Source organism: Macrobrachium nipponense, chromosome 2 (genome assembly GCF_015104395.2).
Source record: "Macrobrachium nipponense isolate FS-2020 chromosome 2, ASM1510439v2, whole genome shotgun sequence".
NCBI classification, from domain to species: Eukaryota; Metazoa; Arthropoda; class Malacostraca; order Decapoda; family Palaemonidae; genus Macrobrachium; species Macrobrachium nipponense.
Window position 1 is genome coordinate 133,955,670 of NC_087201.1, and position 19,497 is coordinate 133,975,166.

At 37.1% G+C, this 19,497-nt stretch overlaps 1 protein-coding gene across 1 annotated transcript in view; it reads right to left on the reverse strand.

The window, feature by feature from the left end:
* LOC135221006 (uncharacterized) overlaps positions 1-19,497 on the reverse strand; it is a 215,182-nt gene that overhangs the window by 11,137 nt on the left and 184,548 nt on the right. Inside the window, 10 exon segments of the mRNA XM_064258722.1 lie at positions 136-243; positions 1,254-1,410; positions 1,808-1,941; positions 2,370-2,488; positions 3,103-3,241; positions 3,629-3,887; positions 4,828-4,970; positions 5,355-5,483; positions 6,027-6,124; positions 9,816-10,112. Coding sequence (XP_064114792.1) covers positions 136-243; positions 1,254-1,410; positions 1,808-1,941; positions 2,370-2,488; positions 3,103-3,241; positions 3,629-3,887; positions 4,828-4,970; positions 5,355-5,483; positions 6,027-6,124; positions 9,816-10,112 — 1,583 coding nt within the window.

Below are 19,497 nucleotides of genomic sequence, written 5' to 3' on the forward strand. Positions count from 1 at the left end.
CTCTTTTTGATGTAATATATATATCTATATATATATATCTATATATATATATATCTGTGTGTGTGTTTGTTTGTGTGTTTATGTAAGTATGTGCGTTTGTGTGTGTAGTGAATTTATAAGTGCATTTATATTTACCTTGCATCCAGCCTCATCCATAAGAATTTCACCGCGCCCTCGACCAAAGAAGGCTCTGGGATACGGCACCGCCCACCCGTTATCGTAACCCAGGCTTCGGCAAATGACCTGAGGATAGGAAAATTTGACTAACATTTCACAAAGTAACAGAGGCCAACAGCACAATACCTACTGATGCGTAAGTCATAACAAGTAAAACTTAGTGTGAAAAAAATTAAAAATTTTTTGCATTAAATCTGCATCGAGAAAAGAGTCACGTGTGCAGGAATTCTAGCATCTGTACAATTTTTTATATAAAAAAATTTTACGTAACCAAAAATTGTAAAGGAGGAAGAAAAAGAAAAAGAAAATGTACCATAATTTACTCTGAGAATATTCATTTTACCATGAAGACGAATGTCTGAAATAAGTAAAGTAATATGATCCTAGGAAAGGACTTGTAGTACCACGAAAACTATATTTTTACGTTTCTCTCACTTGTCAATGAAAAATTAGCAACTGTACCGTAAAACCAGTGATTTCATCTAAATCTTCAAAATTTTATGATTGATTACAGGGGAGTGTCCTTTATACTATATGTAATACAGCAGAGATTTCTGCCATGATGAATTAAGGTTAAACAAAAAAATCCGCATCTGCATCATGAGAACTAAGCTGGATATTTATAGGTATCATAAACTTAGAGATATCTTTTCCGTGATTAACACTAGAACACAAAATGACCACAATTATTAGATTAGTTTTTCTTGACGTGGCCGACTTTAATCAGAAGCGATGTAGCATTCTCCTTCAGACTTTTCTGTAGTATTATTTTCATTGCCACTCCATTGTACAACACAGGCGAGGAGCCAAGCTAGACAAGATAAACAACATAAAACAAAGAGGCACATGATGTTTAAAAAGCCATTAAAACGTTATTCAAACATTGCAAATATCATTTTAGGATACAAAAACTTCTGTATTCCTCATCACTGGTGTAATTTGAACGTGAATCCCCAAGAGTCGCGTTTTCTCTCTCTCTCTCTCTCTCTCTCTCTCTCTCTCTCTCTCTCTCTCTCTCAAAAAAAAAAAAAAAAAAAAAAAAAAAAAAGGCAGGCAGGCAGGCGAGACTTTCTCACCTTGGCGTGGTTCTCGTCGAAGGCGTCGTCACACACCGTGCCCCATTTGTCCTTGTGCTTGACGAAGACCGTGCCAGAGACAGTGCCACGCAGCGAGGACAGGGTGTTCTCCAGGCGCGTGACGCCTACGTCGTCGCATAGTTCCGGTGCCTCGTCGCTGCCGACAAGAAAAATTAATTAGAGTTATGGATTTCAAATAATTACTATAAAGTTCAATGACTTTTTTCCTGTTTTATAAATATGTATGTTGAGTGACACTTCGTTTGCAACAGAGTTCTTGTGATCCAAGTGAACTTTCAATCTTTGCAAATTCTTAAACAGTGCAGTCGGGAGCCACTTTCTATACCAGAAAGATCACTCATTCCTTATTAAAAATTAACCTTGAATTTGTTTCGTTCAAGTTTGAAGGCAATTCTGACGGTAAGCGCGCACTAAATACAAAAATTCCTGTCTCCATGGCATGCATTAAGTCATAATCTCTCTTTCTCCTCCAAAGGACAAAATGACCTAGAAACAAAACCCTGCCCTCTTCTCGAACACTAGGTCGAATTTACCTGCCATCAAAACAGTCCTTGGCGCCGTCACAAACGTTGCTCCTCGGGATGCAGGTGTGCAGACGGGCCTGACCGCACTGGAACTGGTCGTTGCTGCAGACCGTGTTGCCTGACCTGCAGACAACGCCCGCTATCTGAGTTGGAAAAGGACGAAATGTCTTTTTATTATAACTTAAAAAACTGACTTTTTTGAAGATCAGTGAATGAAGCAATAAACAGAGCATTTTCCTATTGAAGGAAACACTGCTTTTTATTAAGTTTCAAAATGAGGTAAAAATGATAATTTTTTTTAGGATTACAAAACTTTTTATTTTCCTGACGATTTAGCGTTAACTAAATAGTTTTCTTTTTCATATTTCAGCCGTATTTTCAATTAATCTAAATCTTCTTAATTTGCTCCAGCCTCTTAAAAGCTCCTGGATTACTGTTATATTTCTAAAGGACAAAGAACAAATTGAAATAAAACTTAAAGCAGCGACTAAGAGAGAGAGAGAGAGAGAGAGAGAGAGAGAGAGAGAGAGAGAGAGAGAGAGAGAGAGAGAGAGAGCCAGCAAATACTTACCTCTGTAGGCCCACAATCGTGAACTCCCAAACTACTGGCGGGGCAGTCGAAGAAACTTTGCTCCGTTCCAGTGCAAGAGACTTCGTCCAGCCAGAACTTGGGTGTGCTACGTCGCTGGACTGGTTAAAAAAATAGTTAGCAAACGTTACGTACCTCCTCCATTAATTAAATATTAGTTTGTGTACATACAATTTTAAATACATTTTCATTCATGGATTTAGGATTTCTCCTAGAAATCGTGAAAGCAATCTTTATTTGTAAATAGCAATTCGACGCCTACCACTTAGGGAACAGGTGTTTTCTTTTTAATCCATATAATCTATCCAAATGAAAATGCCACTTGATCATGAAGCGTTCAATTGTTACCTTTCATCATTATAACACCAATTTGTTTTTCATGAAGCGTTCAATTGTTACCTTTCATCATTATAACACCAATTTGTTTTTCATGAAGCGTTCAATTGTCATATTTTATCATTATAACATTCATTTTTTTACAAGAAGCGTTCATTTGCTACCTTTTATTATTATAGTACTTATTTTTTAACTTCAAGGGTTCAAATACCACATTTTACCATTATATTGCCCCATTTTGTTTTACATGAAGGCGCTCAATTGTCATCTTTTATAATTATAACACCATTTTTTAAAAACAACACGCCTTTGATTTTCTGTATCACTAAAGGATTTTTGCGCCTTGCAACTTCCGAAAGGAAGCGCAAGCGAGACTTACTGTTATCGTTGAAGCCGAACTTATTATTTCGAGTGAAGGTCAACGCCCCCTGGAAGCCAAGCCCTCGGCAGAGGAGATCTGCTTCCTCGAAGCCGAATTTGTCGTCGCAAATGAAGCCCCACTCGTCACCCACCTTTATCTAAACGGAAAAAATATACAAGGTAAAAGATCTGGCTAATAACTGAAAAAATTACGATGAAGGTCATCCTAGCATCATATAAATAAATACTTTAGTCAGTCATATATTTGGTTAGCTTAAGAATTTTTCCTTTGAATTTTCAATATTTTTTATTAGGTGATAATTACAAATGCTTCATTATCTACTAGATTCATTCTGGTATAATATGCAACAAAATCTCACCAAGCAGTAAGGACCTACAATCTTAAGAGATTTTATAAAGGTAACTGTTAAAGAGGTAGAAAAAGAATCAGCCGAAATATTCGTAATATATCCTGACCATTCAACAGAAAAATAACCGCTATTTGCGATTCGGAACAACTTCGTCTGAAAAAAAGCCCTTTTTACCTGCACGTTCCCTTCGTGGCTTCCCGACCCCCCGACCAACTTGGTCTCGTATTTCAGGGACGTCTGGCACTGCCCTTCGTCGGAATTATCGCCGCAGTCGTTGTTCCCGTTGCAGACGTCGTTACGGTCGACGCACCGTTCGTTGCTGCACTTGAAGCGGACGCCGCAGTTGCTGCGGCGGGAACGTAGCTCGTAGAAGACGTTCTGACTCGAGGACAGGAGGCCGGACGAGGCTACGTCGGTGGACGTCAAGGTGCACCTTGAAATGCAATTCATGGTATCTTAGTTACTACAGAGTAGAAGAGACTTTCATAGTGTTTAATGGCATTGTATAACAGCCTTTCTTTTACAGTATTTATGGCAGAATAACAGCTTCTCTTTTACAGTGTTTATGGCAGAATAAAAGCCTTTCTTTTACAGTGTTTATGGCAGAATAATAGCCTCCCTTTTACAGTGTTAATGACAGAATAATAGCCTCTGTTTTACAGTATTTATGGCAGAATAATAACCTCTGTTTTACAGTGCTTAATGGCAGAATAATAGCCCCTCTTTTAGTGTTTATGGCAGAATAACAATCTCTCTTTTACAGTGTTTATGGCAGAATAACAGCCTTTCTTTTACAGTGTTTATGATATTACAACAGCTTCTCTTTAAGTGTTTATAGCTGTATAACAGCCTCTCTTTTTCAGTGTTATTTACATACAGAGATACAGAAATTAAAAGAAATGAAGACTAGAAAAGATACTAAAAGGAAGATGATTAATAGCAGTTCACGCCTAAATCTAGTCTGCTGGAGAATTACAAGTTGAACGTTATAGCCGAACAAAAGAGGCATTTTACCCTAAGCTCGTTCCTATTGAAATGCGATTTAGACTCATTCTACAAAATGACTAATCATCCTGGTTTTGTACACATACACATACACACACACACACACACACACACACACACACACACATATATATATATATATATATGTGTGTGTGTGTGTGTGTGTGTATGTGTGTGTGTATGCATACATGATCCTTCAGCTTTCAGCTTACAGTTGAATGAACGGTTTTTAATACAGAATGCAAACAAAACCGATACAAAAACAATCGTATTTATGACAAATTATGAAGTCCTTAATAGAGAGCTATCCATTCTGAAGCCTTTCCAAACAATAAATAGATGTGGGTATAAGGGATTCGGTGCCTTACTTCTTCGTCAGCTCATCGTAAACGAATCCTCTGCACTGGTTGTTGTCGATGCAGCGTTTGGCACAAACCCCAGCGTCTTCCCTTGGGAGTTGCAGAAGCGTCTGGGTTATGATCAGCGTCTTCTTCTGGTGGGCTTCGAACTCCTGTGGAAGAGATCGTCCACAAATGATATTACTACGGTATAGATGATGCAACTGTACAAAATTATAATTATGATCGCATATATACCTTTCCACGAAAAGAATAAGTGCGGTTGCAGATACAAGAACTTAAAATTTGCCTAAGTATTGTCCACAGAATGTATAAATTTGAAATAGGAATAAAACTGAGTTAAGGAAATAAATAATGCTATCAACTCCTAGGATCTGTAGTTTTTTTTAAGATCTGAGGGCGGACAGAAAAAGTGCGGACGGCCAGACAAAGCCATCTCAAGAGTAGTATTTTTACTGAAAACTAAAAATGCAGCTTATAAAATGGAAGCCATCCATATCAGAGAGAAATATGGCAAAACACAGTTATCACAATACCTGAAGGTAACGCTTGCACAGGTGTTCATCATCACCGGTAGGACACTGTCTGTCTCCGTCACACACCTGCGACTGAGAAAGGCACTTGCCTCCACTCTCGCAAGTGTATTCGCTGGAAGCACATCTCAGCTGTGAAGACAAAAATCACTATATTATCTTCATTATCAAGGCAGATAAAATACCGGAAGACTTTCCTCGACTTTCACTATGAAATTAACTCTGAAAAAAACACGGATACCAACTTAAAGTATAGAGCAGTGGTTCTTAACCTTTTTATTACCACGCCCCCTCTTAAGTGTTGGTCCTTTCTTTCACGTCCCCCTTGCATCTATGATTAGAATTCCCTCCAAGATTTAAGGGGAAAAAATGAGGAAGAGAAGGTGTTTCGAGGGATAGGGAGGGAGGCCAATAATTACAAAACATGGTCAGCCCAGCGAGCCTAACTTAAGTAGTAGACTCTAGGAAAGTAACGTTATAAGGCGATACTTTTGCATTTTTTCATAAACTTCTGAATATTAGTTCCTCAGACTTGTTAAGAGAATAACGAATATAATTAGAGATTTTTTTTTTCCCTAGGGCTTGCACCTCCCCTAGAAATTGCTGACGCCCCCCAGGTTAAGAATCACTGATTTAGAGTTTAAATGAGTGAATTCCAGAAGTTGTAAGACTCACTTTCGCTGTGGTGGTTGTGGTCCTCGTTGTTGTCGTCGACGGGATGCTGTTGGGACTGTTTAAGGGTCTCAGTAGAGTTGAAATCCTCGATCCTGTAACTGAAAAGAAAAGGGAAGAAATCCTGTTAATGATCAGGATCCTATGAGCGATGCTCGACAACACATCCACGTCACAAGAAGAGAGATCGAAAGAAAGGTAAGTTGACAGAAAGTGAAGATTCATAATGAGAAGTAAAGTGAACTATTTCCTATATACCATTAATTTCTTTCACTATTATAATTTTCTTTCTTCAACTCGGGGCAAGAGACCACAGAAGTCTCTTAAAAGGGACTTTCTTTAGTTGCTTAGTCCAATAATTAGTTTACTTTAGCACGTTCCACTTTTAATAATTTCTGCTAATATGAACGTAGCTATCATTCACTTAATCAGTACCGTGAGTATTATCTTACTATAATGGCCGTTATGTCTGTCCGTCCGTCTGTCATTCAATCACGGCCAAACGGCTGGTCCGATGGGCATGAAACTTGACAGGGTTATAAACCTTATAAACCATCTTATGGGTCCTAAGATGGTTTATAAGGGGGTTTCATCCTGCCTGTCCCCACCTAATGGGCGTTATGTTTCCGTCCCTTTCAAAAATTCAAACAAAACACTAACTAGCCTACACAGCAACCGTCGAAGCGACTCCTGGCGTTAAAACGGACAATCTTACTATAATGGGCGTTATGTCTGCTATAGAAGATTCACATCACTCTTGCATCTGATGTCTAGGCCAGTCCCTTACGACGCTCCTGATTGGCTGTTGATAAGCCAGTCACATGGCTTGAAACTCTCAGTTATTTCGAGAGTTCACATAGGCAGGATGCATGTTCCACCTCTCCTTTCAAAAGTATCCTTCAGGAGAGCTCGGAACACAGATGCTGCCTATGTGAACTCTCGAGAGAGACTGAGAGTTTCCAGCCCTGTGTTTGGCTTATCAACAGCCAATCAGGAGCATCGTAAAGGACTGGCCTAGACATCAAATGCACGATTGATATGAATCTATTATAGTATAGATAATGTTGGCAAAATGACCATCAAGAGCGGTATTTACTTCGTTGCCTAACATTGTTTTGGTAACGGATTTCCTTGTACAACTTATATCTTGTATGCATAATGGAAGGGAATGGACACGAAACTAATACTTTCCAAAAAAATTTTGCGTGATGTCTATTTTTAGTTATGGCACATAATGCCGGGCCTGGCGATAATAGATCGGAATATAAAAGAATCGTAAAATGACAGGAAAGTGCGGTACTGTTTCCTGGAGCAAAAAAAAATAATAATAATAAATGAATAAATAAATAAATAAATAAATAAATAAATAATAAATAAATAAAGTAATAATAATAATAATAAAACAAAAAAGTAAACAAGTAAAAAAATAAAAAAAACAAGACCGGTTTTCAATTTTGTGGTAACAAGCTAAGTCGACTTTATACAGGCACGGGCTCTTGCTCCTCAACGCAGCTAGTAACTGTCACTTGATGCTTGAAATGTCTTTATCCTAACAGATGAAATTAACTACAGATACGTCATCTTTACCCTGAAAAGGCAAATAATTTTTTTTTTATCCGTGAATTACAAGATAGAGCCAAATGTCAATAAGGAAAATGAATATTCCACAGACAGATTGCCGGTAGTACAGTGGTCAAAAAACATCTTCCATAACATTACAAGTAGTAAACACTTTCCAGTTTATCAACAATGTGACCATTCGTAAATTTAATGTTAATTCGTAAATTTAATGGGGTGCAACCTATTACTTTTACTACGAACCTTTACTACGTTACTGTGATATTTCACGGTAAGTTCGTTCCTATTCAAGTACGATGCCCACACTTCATCTACACAATAACTAATCATCTTGGTTATCTATATATATATATATATATATATATATATATATATATATATCACACACACACACACACACACACACACACACACACACATATATATATATATATATATATATATATATATATATATATATATATAAAATAGGAAGTAACAAATAACCTGGAAGAGAAGAAGCAAAAAACGGGGGGAGAGAGAAAAAAACAAGAACTACAAAACAGAGAGAGAGAGAGAGAGAGAGAGAGAGAGAGAGAGAGATAACCTGAAAAGGAAGAACCACAAAACAGCTGCTGTGCAAGGCAGCGCACCAGTTGCTTAATAATGAGGTCAGTCAATCAAATTCACTGACGAAATGTTAGCACCATTCAAATGTACCTATAGCGAACAAGAACCGAAATCGGAAGAGTACATTATCTTTTTCATGAAATTATTACTTTTTTTATTTAAACGCCAACAATCTGTTGTGATTGCATGAATCAGGTCGCTTGTTTTTAGTATATTTTTTTTTTTAGCGTTCTTTATTGCATGGGTGTGCACTTGAACTGTGCAATGGAAAAACTGAAGCATTTCAAAATAAGAGACCTTCATCATCACAATACCGCTCGCCCAGACATAAATGGGAAAAACGAACCGCTTAGAAATAACATCACTTGTATAATCACCTACAAATACCCACATTAAATCTCGTCCATGCTTCAGACGCAAAATACGAAGTTGCTCAACACAGCGTATTTCTGAAGACTATCAAAACTCTAAGAAGAAAGATTGCACTAATATTTTCCAAGTCGATCATTTTTCGCGGACATAAAGCGATGGTATCGATAGTCATCCACAAAATAACAATTCAAGTACTCCCATTACGAAATTCAGATTTATACTGAAAATTCTAATCGCGGTCACCTGCAAAATTATAATGGAGATTACAAGCATTCTGACCAGGCACTTAAAATGTCGTCTGTTTGTCAAAAATGCGAGAGAACACACAGAGATGAAGGACGCATTCTCTGTAGTTTATTTACTTTTTTAAAGTTTGTTATGAATTTTGCATACCAATTTAAGTGTTTCTTTGTGGAAATGGAAGCACTGTTTTCAGGCACGTTACATGTCACCAATATCTATAAAAAAAAAGAAAAAAAAAAAAAAACAGAGATGATGGACGCATTCTCTAGTTTTTTTTTTCTTGTTTTTTTTTCATGAATTTTGTATACCAATCTAAGTGCGTCTTTGCGTAAATATTAAACCAACTGTTTTAACACACCGTTACCAATTGTCATGCAATAATTTGGGGGAAAAAAAAAAAGAACTACACACACACACACCTGGCTCTCACTTCATCTTTACTTAGTCCAACTTCAAACTATATGCCAGACAAATGACCTTTTCATATTGTACGTCAGGTTCCGTCCATGTAGAGCATTGCTCAAAATAGAAGATGCAGTACACATGGAAACCACTCTAACGGTCATGAGAATTTTATAAGCAACATTTTGTTTCCTTTTATTACTGGAGCTGTACTTCTCTGTTAACGAAATTCATTACTTACCTGACGATTTAAAATATATATATATATATATATATATATATATATATATATATATATATATATAATATATATATATATGATATACATACATACATGTAGGCACACGCACACTGGTGTGTCTGTCCTCCTGACACAGGCAAAACCATGAAATCATATGCATTTATACGATATAAGTATCATATGAGGTATACAACGATCAGCATTACATCTCTACTTCTATATAAATATTTGCAGTGCACAATTATAATGTTGAGAGTGCGGGCTCAGAGAAATATCCAACAAGCGGCGATTCATGAATGGCACAAAGAAGCACAAGAGGGAGAGAAGAACTGTGACTTAGCTACTACCAAGGGGAGAGGAAGAGGAGCCGGAAGTCAGAGAATCGCCGCCGCCGCCGTCCCCACACGACGGCAGGTCGCAAAACTCGGCCAACTGGGGCGCCACGTAACACCACGGGGACCGAGACCTGTCGGGATTCCTGCAGAAGTTGTGCGGCCCCAGGAGGCCCAGATCAAAGTTCCGGGCCCTCTGGTCGAGCCCCTGAAGGGAGTTGATTTGCGGGTCATCCCAGCTCAAGCAGGTCCGACCGGAAGTGGTAACGTCGGCCTTTCCCGAGTATGTTCGGCCATCACCCACGTAGCAGCCTGGGAGGAGGAGTGGTTAGTGGAGGAAGAAGAAGAAATCAGGCGATGGGAATTATACATGCATGGGGGGGAGAGATGAGTTCGTGACGTCACGGATGTAAACAAAGTTATTTTCACCGAGTACATGAAAGGATGTTAATTCAATTCCGTCAAATTATTTTTTATTACAGAGAACTTCGTTTTAAACACAGACAAGGTTCAGATATGAAAATCCACTGTCTCTCAATATTCACAAAGATTAATACTTGGTTTTAATTTCACTAATAGGAAACATATAACTTTGTAAAAACATAGGACGTCACGATATCACAAGTTACTTCACAATGCAATCATTAGAGTCATTCTGTGCTTGCTGGAAAAGGGGAGAAAACTTTGTAAAATTAGCAATATAGCAGAGCAAATGTATGGCAGCAAAATCAAGAATATAAAGACATATAACACTAGGTGGAGAGCTTAATGAGTGATATGAGAATACTGACTGAATGAATATAGAGAAAAATATATTTTTTTTAATTAACAAAGAAACGTCATATCAATAAAGTGCATGCAGACTTCAATGACAACGTTGTTACCGTAAGGATACCTACGGTAAGTTTCCTGACATTTTCATACAGTGATATTAGTAGTAGTAGTAATGGCGTTGAATAGCATTTAATGATGTAAAATTATTAAGTAGTCTGTGTTTATGAAAGTAGGTAAATGAACGATGACAATGTAAACAATGGTGGTAGTGGTAAAAGTAGTAGCGGTAGTCATTCATAGCTACATTCGCTTTCTGTTAATATCCAAAGTCAACGAATTGCAGAGATGAAGAATCCCACAATATTTCATGCATATTAAACCTATGCAATGCTCCTGAATGCATTGAAGAGACCTGGCAAACATTCCTGCAATTTGCAGGATCAGCCTGAGCTGAGAGAGAGAGAGAGAGAGAGAGAGAGAGAGAGAGAGAGGAGAGAGAGAGAGAGCGAGATATCGAGAGAGAGAGAGAGAGAGAGAGAGAGAGAGAGAGAGAGAGAGAGAGAGAGAGAGAGAGAGATTTAGATATTAATGAAGCAGACCTGACTTGCAACTTGCTCCAAGGATACCGAGGAGTGAAATGTTATATGGTTGAAGATTTGCATTGATTATGATTTCCTTTCGTGTTACCCACTCACATCTATGCAAATAATTTTAGCAGTCTTTGCTGTACGTCAAAGTATTAATATTCAGACACATTCACCATGTTTAGAATGACATCTTCATATAAAAGGGATCTTTGGTATGACCGTTGTTTGTACCTAGTACCATTGTTAATCTCTTTATATTACGGCACACTGTGCAGTTACAAGCAGAGGGCTAAAGTATTGCTATAAATTTGTTTTCCTTCGTCATAACTTCCAATCGAACAGTGGCCGATTGGACTAGGTGGTTTCAGGACCCATTAAGAGTCCTGAGCGGTTTTCACATCAAATACCAATAAAGTAAGAATGAAGAACCCACAGATATGTTAAAGGGTCTTTCAACTTTTATCCTTTTTCTTCGCTCTTGTTTTCAACTCTTCATTTGTGGGGTTTTAAGACAAAGAACAAGAACAAGATCTGCTCTTCATATCCTGTAGAAATACTTTATTTCGATGCGACTTTATTTTAACGAACACAAACAGCCAAGGCAACAATTGTGAGGACCCCAAAACATGTTATAATAAGCAGTCGCCAATAAATCTCTCCTTCTCTCTCTCATTGGCTGATATTTCCTAAAAACGTTTTCTGGTAAATGCAAACACTTTCACGTAAATCCACAAATAAGTGACGTTAAACATTGCTGAGTCCCTTGTAAACTGTCACGTAAAACTACTCGCCAATTTTGCACTGTTAGTTACAAACATTTTTTTTTCTCGCAAAAGGGTGGAGCTTCAAGTCCCAGTGATCCTTCCTTCATTGTATCCCTACGAAGAATAAAGTATATTGCAGAGTTTTTGTTGACCCTGCAAACATAGGAAGTTACAAACCTCCTTGTGATCCAACAAATGGCATATGACTGAAAAAATACTTTGTTTATATATTACAGGGCACACGTACTTATATTATAAGAAATAATCAATAAAAACGAGGATTCATTTAGAATTGTAACGACGCAATAAAAAAAATAACAATGAAAATTATCTAAAAATAATACACGAATTAGATATGAAAAATATAAAAGGAATAATAAATACAATAAAACTAACAACGACCAGCACAGATCACCTCCTCAAAGTTTGTGGGAAAAGATGCTGAAACCCGAGAGCGGGAGGAAAGAGATTTTACGTTATGGCGTGGTTGGCAAAATTGTACACTGATTTTGTGTAAGTTCAGATCGCTTGTTGGCTGAAACTGATTCTCACTTTTAATTGCCAGCTACAGTAACATATATATAGGTAATACCATACTCATTTTCATCAAGTATTTTGGGTGAGGTTGCTAACCCTACCCAACGTCCCACATATGTTCAAAGGTTCTTTTGTACCAGCATTATCTGTTGTTTCTTGTAGTTGATCATTTAATTACAGAACCCAAAGTTGATAAACTTCCCTCAGCAAACGGATTTTTTCTTCATGCAGTTCTTACTTCGCTATACAGCGCCATCATGACCTTTTTTCTTGCGTAGGAAAAATTAGTATCTTGTCATAGATACATTTAAAACTTCTAGGGTTTACGAAGGCTGTTACCCTTATCACCAAAGAGGATGAAAATAAATCAAAATTTGATGTGAAAAACACTATATTCTGGTTTGCTGTGGTTATACTGGCGATCTGTTGCTCACGGAGCCCCGTTCATCCTAAATGTGGTTCTGAATGGTCAAGCGGTTGGATGGTCAAGCATGAATCTGATTCAAAGCATTTCTTTCCCGGACAATTTCAGTTCAGTTTCATTCCATCTGACGATAATTTTTTGTGTACTTTAAGGGTTTTCACCGTAACTATAATTCAGGTTCCGGTACATGGAGAAAAGGGTCTAATTTATTGTTTGTTTGTTTGTATGGTGTTTTTAAGTTGCATGGAACCAGTGGTCATTCAGCAACGGGACCAAGAGCTTTACGTTCCGAACCACGTCGAGAGTGAACTTCTATCACCAGAAATACACATCTCTAATCCCTCAGTGGAATGCCCAAGGATCGAACTCGCGGCCACCGAGGTGCCAAGCCAAGACCATACCGATCACGGCACTGAGGCGCTAATTTATTGTTTGCTTTGAAGCGAAAGAAGGTTACACAGATAACTGCAATGCAATTTAGCCTACCTCTCCATCTTCAGTACAAGATAATGTAACTATCACAAGTTGAGATAAAAACAGAAGAAACCCCATTAATAACTTTTTCGTTCTTTCACAAAGTTATATACCTACAAAACAGGATTTCATTAAGTTAGGCAGAAATTTTAATTGAAGATTCCTACTATATCTACGTATCATGGCCTACATTCGTATTACGCATATGGGAACTATGCACACACATATATGTATACACACATACAATATATATATATATATATAATATATATATTATACATACATACATATATATATCAATATATATATATATATATATATATATATATATATGCTATATATAATCATATATGTATGATATATATATACATATATATATACATATATATATATATATTATATATAACTATATATATGTATGTATATATATCCATATATATATATATATATATATATATATATATATATATATATATATATATATATATATATATATATAATATATATGCATTCCACTGCAGAAAACTTCGTTCTCCAGGAGGATTCCAAGATGAACATGGCAGCTGGGCATTTCAACCTTAAAAGACCCAACAAAATCTAGACAAGGGAGGTCAACTGGAAAAGGTAAGGTCTCCGAAGCAGGAAGGAAGGGCACTTGGCTCAAAGGAAACAACTTATGAGTGGCATTGCGAAGTCAGGAGAGCAAAACACTGCAGCATCCTTCATAAAAGCTATCTGCGGCCAAAATGGCACAGGCATACTAGGCATAACATGTCTTTCAGCAAGTGTTAGGTACTTCTGTTTTTAAAAGAATAAGTAATCAGGAGCTACATGGTTGAAGAAACACAACACGCATCAGCGAGAGATCAGAGAAATGGGCCTTTAAGCTGAAGAACGGCTTGGACCAGTCTTCAAGAAATCCACTGTGCTCAAGTTAACCTAGGAATTGAATATATATATATACATATATATATATATATATATATATATATATGTGTGTATATATATACACACACACACACACATATATATATATATATATATATATATATATATATATATATATATATATATATATATATAGTTATACACTTTCCCCGGATCAACGCTGGTCGATAACTCCTAGTAGAGCTAAAAAAAAAAAAAAAAAAAAAAAAAAAAGTTAACAGGACAGGGAGATATCTTCTGAATTGTTACTTCATATCTGTACGCATGCGTGCAAGCCCTCATCAGCGAAGTGCCTATTTATGAAAAAGGGAAAAAACAAAAACAACTAAAAAGTGCGCCAAAAACTTCGGCGCAATCGAGTTTTCTGTACAGCTTATAATCACAGCCACTGAAAATAGATGTATCTTTCGGTGGTCTCGGTATAATGCTATGTGAAACACGACCCATGAAGCTTTCACCACGGCCAGGTAGTGGTCTGGCCTATATCGTTGCCAGACGTACGATTTTGGCTAACTTTAACCTCAAATACAATGAAAACTACTGAGGATACAGGGCTACAGTTTGGTGCGTTTGATGATTGGAGGGTGGATGATCAACATACCAATTTGTATCCCTCTACCCTTAGCAGTTTTTAAGATCTGAGGGCGGACATAAAAAGTGAGGACGGGCAGACAAAGCGGGCACAATAGTTTTCTTTTACAGAAAACTAAAAAAGGCAAAGATGACCGTCATTTTAACATGATATCTACTACGTTCTCGTGATTATTTGACACAGCTAGCTACAAATACTGTACACCCTTCATTGTTCGGAAACAGTTTCCAAAATATTTTTTTCAGCATAATTCTTATAACTGATCATTTAAACTGAGCTTCTCCAGTTATAAGAAATGGGCTTTCTGAATTCCATAAAATAATCATCGGCCATTCGCGAAATTTTATTTACTAAACAAAACATATGAAGTACGTACGGCAAACGGTATTCATTGAATTCATTAATCCATTTCCCATCAGATTTTTATTTATAAGTTTATTTCTTTTCAATTAGAAGTACGATAGCACGGCACAGTAACAGAATCTTGGTCTTTTATGTCTTACATGAGAGATAACAATATTTCCATGGTCCATTAGGATGATAACATCTGTCTACATCTCAGTAAAAAAAAAACCAGGCACTTAATGACAAGGCGTAGAGCTCTTAAAAATGGCTGAAGTGTTTTGCAGAGGCGTAGAAGTCTTAAAAATGGCTGAAATACAACTGAATCAAATACCAAAATGATAAGTTTTTGTGTAACACACCAGTGAAAAAGCTGCACAAACGACAAAATACTGAATAAAAACTGAAATAAAAAGCCTGCTTTTACATGGCAGGTTTACATAACCGACAACAACACGCGAATAAACATTCCCACTTACGACACTGTTGCTATTAAATCATAAAAAAAATGCGCTGCTGTTTGAAAGGTGTAATCGCTAGATTTTTTTTCTCAACTTCCACAGACTAGAAAATTGCTATGGGTTACACAGCCAAGCTTTGGACTCAGGAGGTCAACCGCATCTGACCTCTTCAGTTGCGCAGGAGATATTTTTCCCGGAGAATTTGTCATTGCCACAATGTCTTCGTGTGTTTCTCATTTCCTCGAATCAAACAAAAATTTGACATTATATACAGCATGGACTAGGTTACGAAGAGGAAGCAGTGGACGAACAAAATAAACTCCGACAACAAAGGGGAAGCTAAAAAAACAACGAAAGTGGGAAACATAAGAAAGAAAATTGGAAAAATGAAACTTCACAAATCCAAGCTACAGCAGAAATAAATCCGGATCCCAATCAACGCAGCCAGAACCAGCTTACGAAAAGGCAGCGTCGTAAAACAACGTTCTTTAAGGTTTGCGAATTGGCAGCCGTCAGCGGACGAGGGTGTACGTATGGTGGCGGTAATCTCACGGGAACATGCATGACTTGATATAACCCCTTTCCTTTGGCAGAAGAAGAAGACGACTCGCTAATGGCTGTAACCTTGGCGGGGGATTTGACGGTGACACGGCGATGGCCTTGGGATAGTCTTTTCGCGCCAGGGTTTAATTGCTTTTTTCTCAGCTGCTATGCAAATGCGGGATAAGGAGGTTTTTAAGCTTTTCCAGAAGCGCTCCCATCGTGTTCAAGAACTGTGATCGCCTATCCGTGAAGGAGTTGTGTAACCATTCATGAATATAAATGTGCGATCGGCTTATGATGTTACCTATATTTACTTGGCTTGTTACATTGTCCCGTTCGTAAAATAAAGAAAAAGAGCTTGAGCATGATGAAATAAAATAAAACGGATCTTTCCTAGTTAGTGACCCCCAAAGTTTAACCCGGTATGTATTCATCTTTAGTACAAGCCCGTTAGGGATGACCGTAAAAACATAAACTAAAGACTAAATACCAAAAACGCAATGACCCCCATGAAATATTTGTCGTAGATAACGACCCCTGAACTTTGATGGGGTCACTATCAAGGGAAGATCCAATAAAACAATGGAAGAAGCAGTTCAATTATCTGAGTCGCTTTGAGACAGCATTTCCGCCTTAAACGCAAGACTGAGTTTAGATAAAAACTCGTGTTAACATGGATATCGGCGAAGTCGAATGAAAATAAAAAATACTTCAGGAATCTCATATCAAGTCAAAGTATTTACATAACTATAACAATAACCACACGTAAAATCAGCAAAGCGAGATGAGTCAATCATTTCGATCTTCGACGAAAATTCCACAGTTTTTTGGGGGGAAATATCCAAGCCAAATACAAACCAGACTATTCAAGGCCACTTCGGAGTTGGTTAGAGTATAAGCTGGCGATAATTTTCAGCCAACATATTACTTAGTATCGAATATTATTGGTATCAAGCGATTTCTTCATATACTAATATATATAAGCCCATTATATTAAACGACTTTTGCTCTTCTCAGGGCATTTGGTACCTAAAACCAATATATGGCAAAATACCATTGTTTTCCAGTTGAATCACGTAACTTATGATGAATTTTCGAACAAATTCTACAGGAGCCAAATGAGCAAAAGTAACAAGGAAAAGAAATAATAAAATCTTCCTAATGTACAGTCTCCTGGAGACACATAGAGACAATTATTACTATTACATAAACCCTCCCCTTCTCCTCTTTAATATTCAAAGCACTAACAACGGCAGCTTTCGTTACCTATGAGATATAGCGTCGTTGAAAAATACGACCCGTGGCTTGCATACCCTATGAGATGGAAGCCTTTCAGTCCGGCATAATTATCCGAAAAAAAAGTGAGTTACGCTGACACTGATCATTTTGGTATTTGATTCATTCGTAATTCAGCTATTTTCAGAGCTCTACGCCTCTGCAAAATATTTCAGCCATTTTTAAGAGCTCTTAGTTTTAAGAGCTCTTAGCCCCTGCAAAACATGATGATCCATGGCTGTCTACCATTATGCATGTTTTATTATGTATAAAAAGTTTCCTTATAAGTTTTTAAGAACAATATATGATATATGTATGGATACAATACGAAGTATAAGGTTATTTATTGGGGACTTGGTATACTTTAGATCTCTTCCAGTGACCGAAAGTTTAATTAATTGAAATGGGTTAGTTCTAAAAAATAATTAATATCAACAACAGACGTGTCCATAAATATATACATACATACATACATATATACATACATACATACATGTATATATATATAAATATGGTATATATCTATACATATAACATATGTATATTATATAATATATATTCTATATATATATGTTATATATATATAATATATATATATATATCTCTATATAATATAATTATATAATATATTATTATATAGTGTGTGTGTGTGTGTGTGTGGGCGCGCTCGTGCAGCATATAACATGAGTGAGCAACTTTACCAACATTTACGATTCCAGTTACTGTAATTACATAGGAAAACAGACAATCACAATCAATTAAATACCTCGGCCTCATGTTCAGTGAAGCAAACCTAAAATAATCAATTCTCCATTAACTGTTAACGTTTGCCTTCCGCAAGGTCAAGAATGTTGACTCTCCAAGCAAAGATAAATTTACTTTTATTTTTCTTCTCTCTTTTTTCTTTTGCCTTTTCGTAGTTTTGTTTGAGTTAGAATTGTTTTTTTTTGTAAATTATCGCTTTACTATTTATCTCAGTCATTTTAATTGTTTCTTGTATTTAAAATGGTATTAAATAGCTAAAACTATGATCGTTAATGTTAATGATGTATTCTCACTATACTGAATAAATTATCTGTCTATCTTAATTCATACCTATTTATTTACCGTGTTCTACAACTTTGAAAATCAAACGAGAAGTGAAGAAAAAGTCATTCTTGGGATCTGATACTGTGTCTCGAAACAGACATAATGATATAAAAACAGTCAATGAGACGGCATACGATTCTTTCAACTTGCGTCACCTTCTTGTGGCAAAACCCAGAGAGAATTCCGAGAAAAGGACTTTGACCAAATACGGATACTTAGAGTCTTGCAAACACAAGTCCCTTCGTCCTTGGGATTTCACTCAAAGTCTTTCTGAAAAGTCACGAGACCAGAGGAGGCGATTTCAGACGATTTCTGTATTGCGTAACCAACGTGAAAAACAGAAGTTCAAACCTTAAGAGTTGATAGTGCTGATTTAGCGAAACTGAAACAAATTTACGGAAATTTCGGTTTAAGGCCAAGAAGCACTGGGGCAGTACTTTTAGCCATCTGGTGATTTAAAGGTGCGTCCACACGGTCGGACAATGTCCGACGGACAAACATTGTTACCATATCATAGGCTAAGCAGGATGACGTCATAAGCGTTGTAACCATGGATGTAGATCTGGCAACGAACAGTGGTACCAGATGAAGTTGTATACCAATGTTTTTTTCTCTGCTCACAAAGCAAAGACCGGCAGACAATTGTTAACTGGTAACGATTTTTGTCGTCGGACATTGTTCGACCGTGTGGACGCACCTTGAGGTGAAAAGGGAAAGTTGGAGCGGTTGGACAGCAATATGGGAGAAATGGGATCTGAAGTAAAATAAAAGTCGATGCAGCCAGGAGCCGAAGGAACACTGCAAACTACTTTTAGTAGCACCTACAGTGCACCACATGAAGAACCTAACATCACTAAATCCCCAAAGGACATGCTGATTCAGGGGCG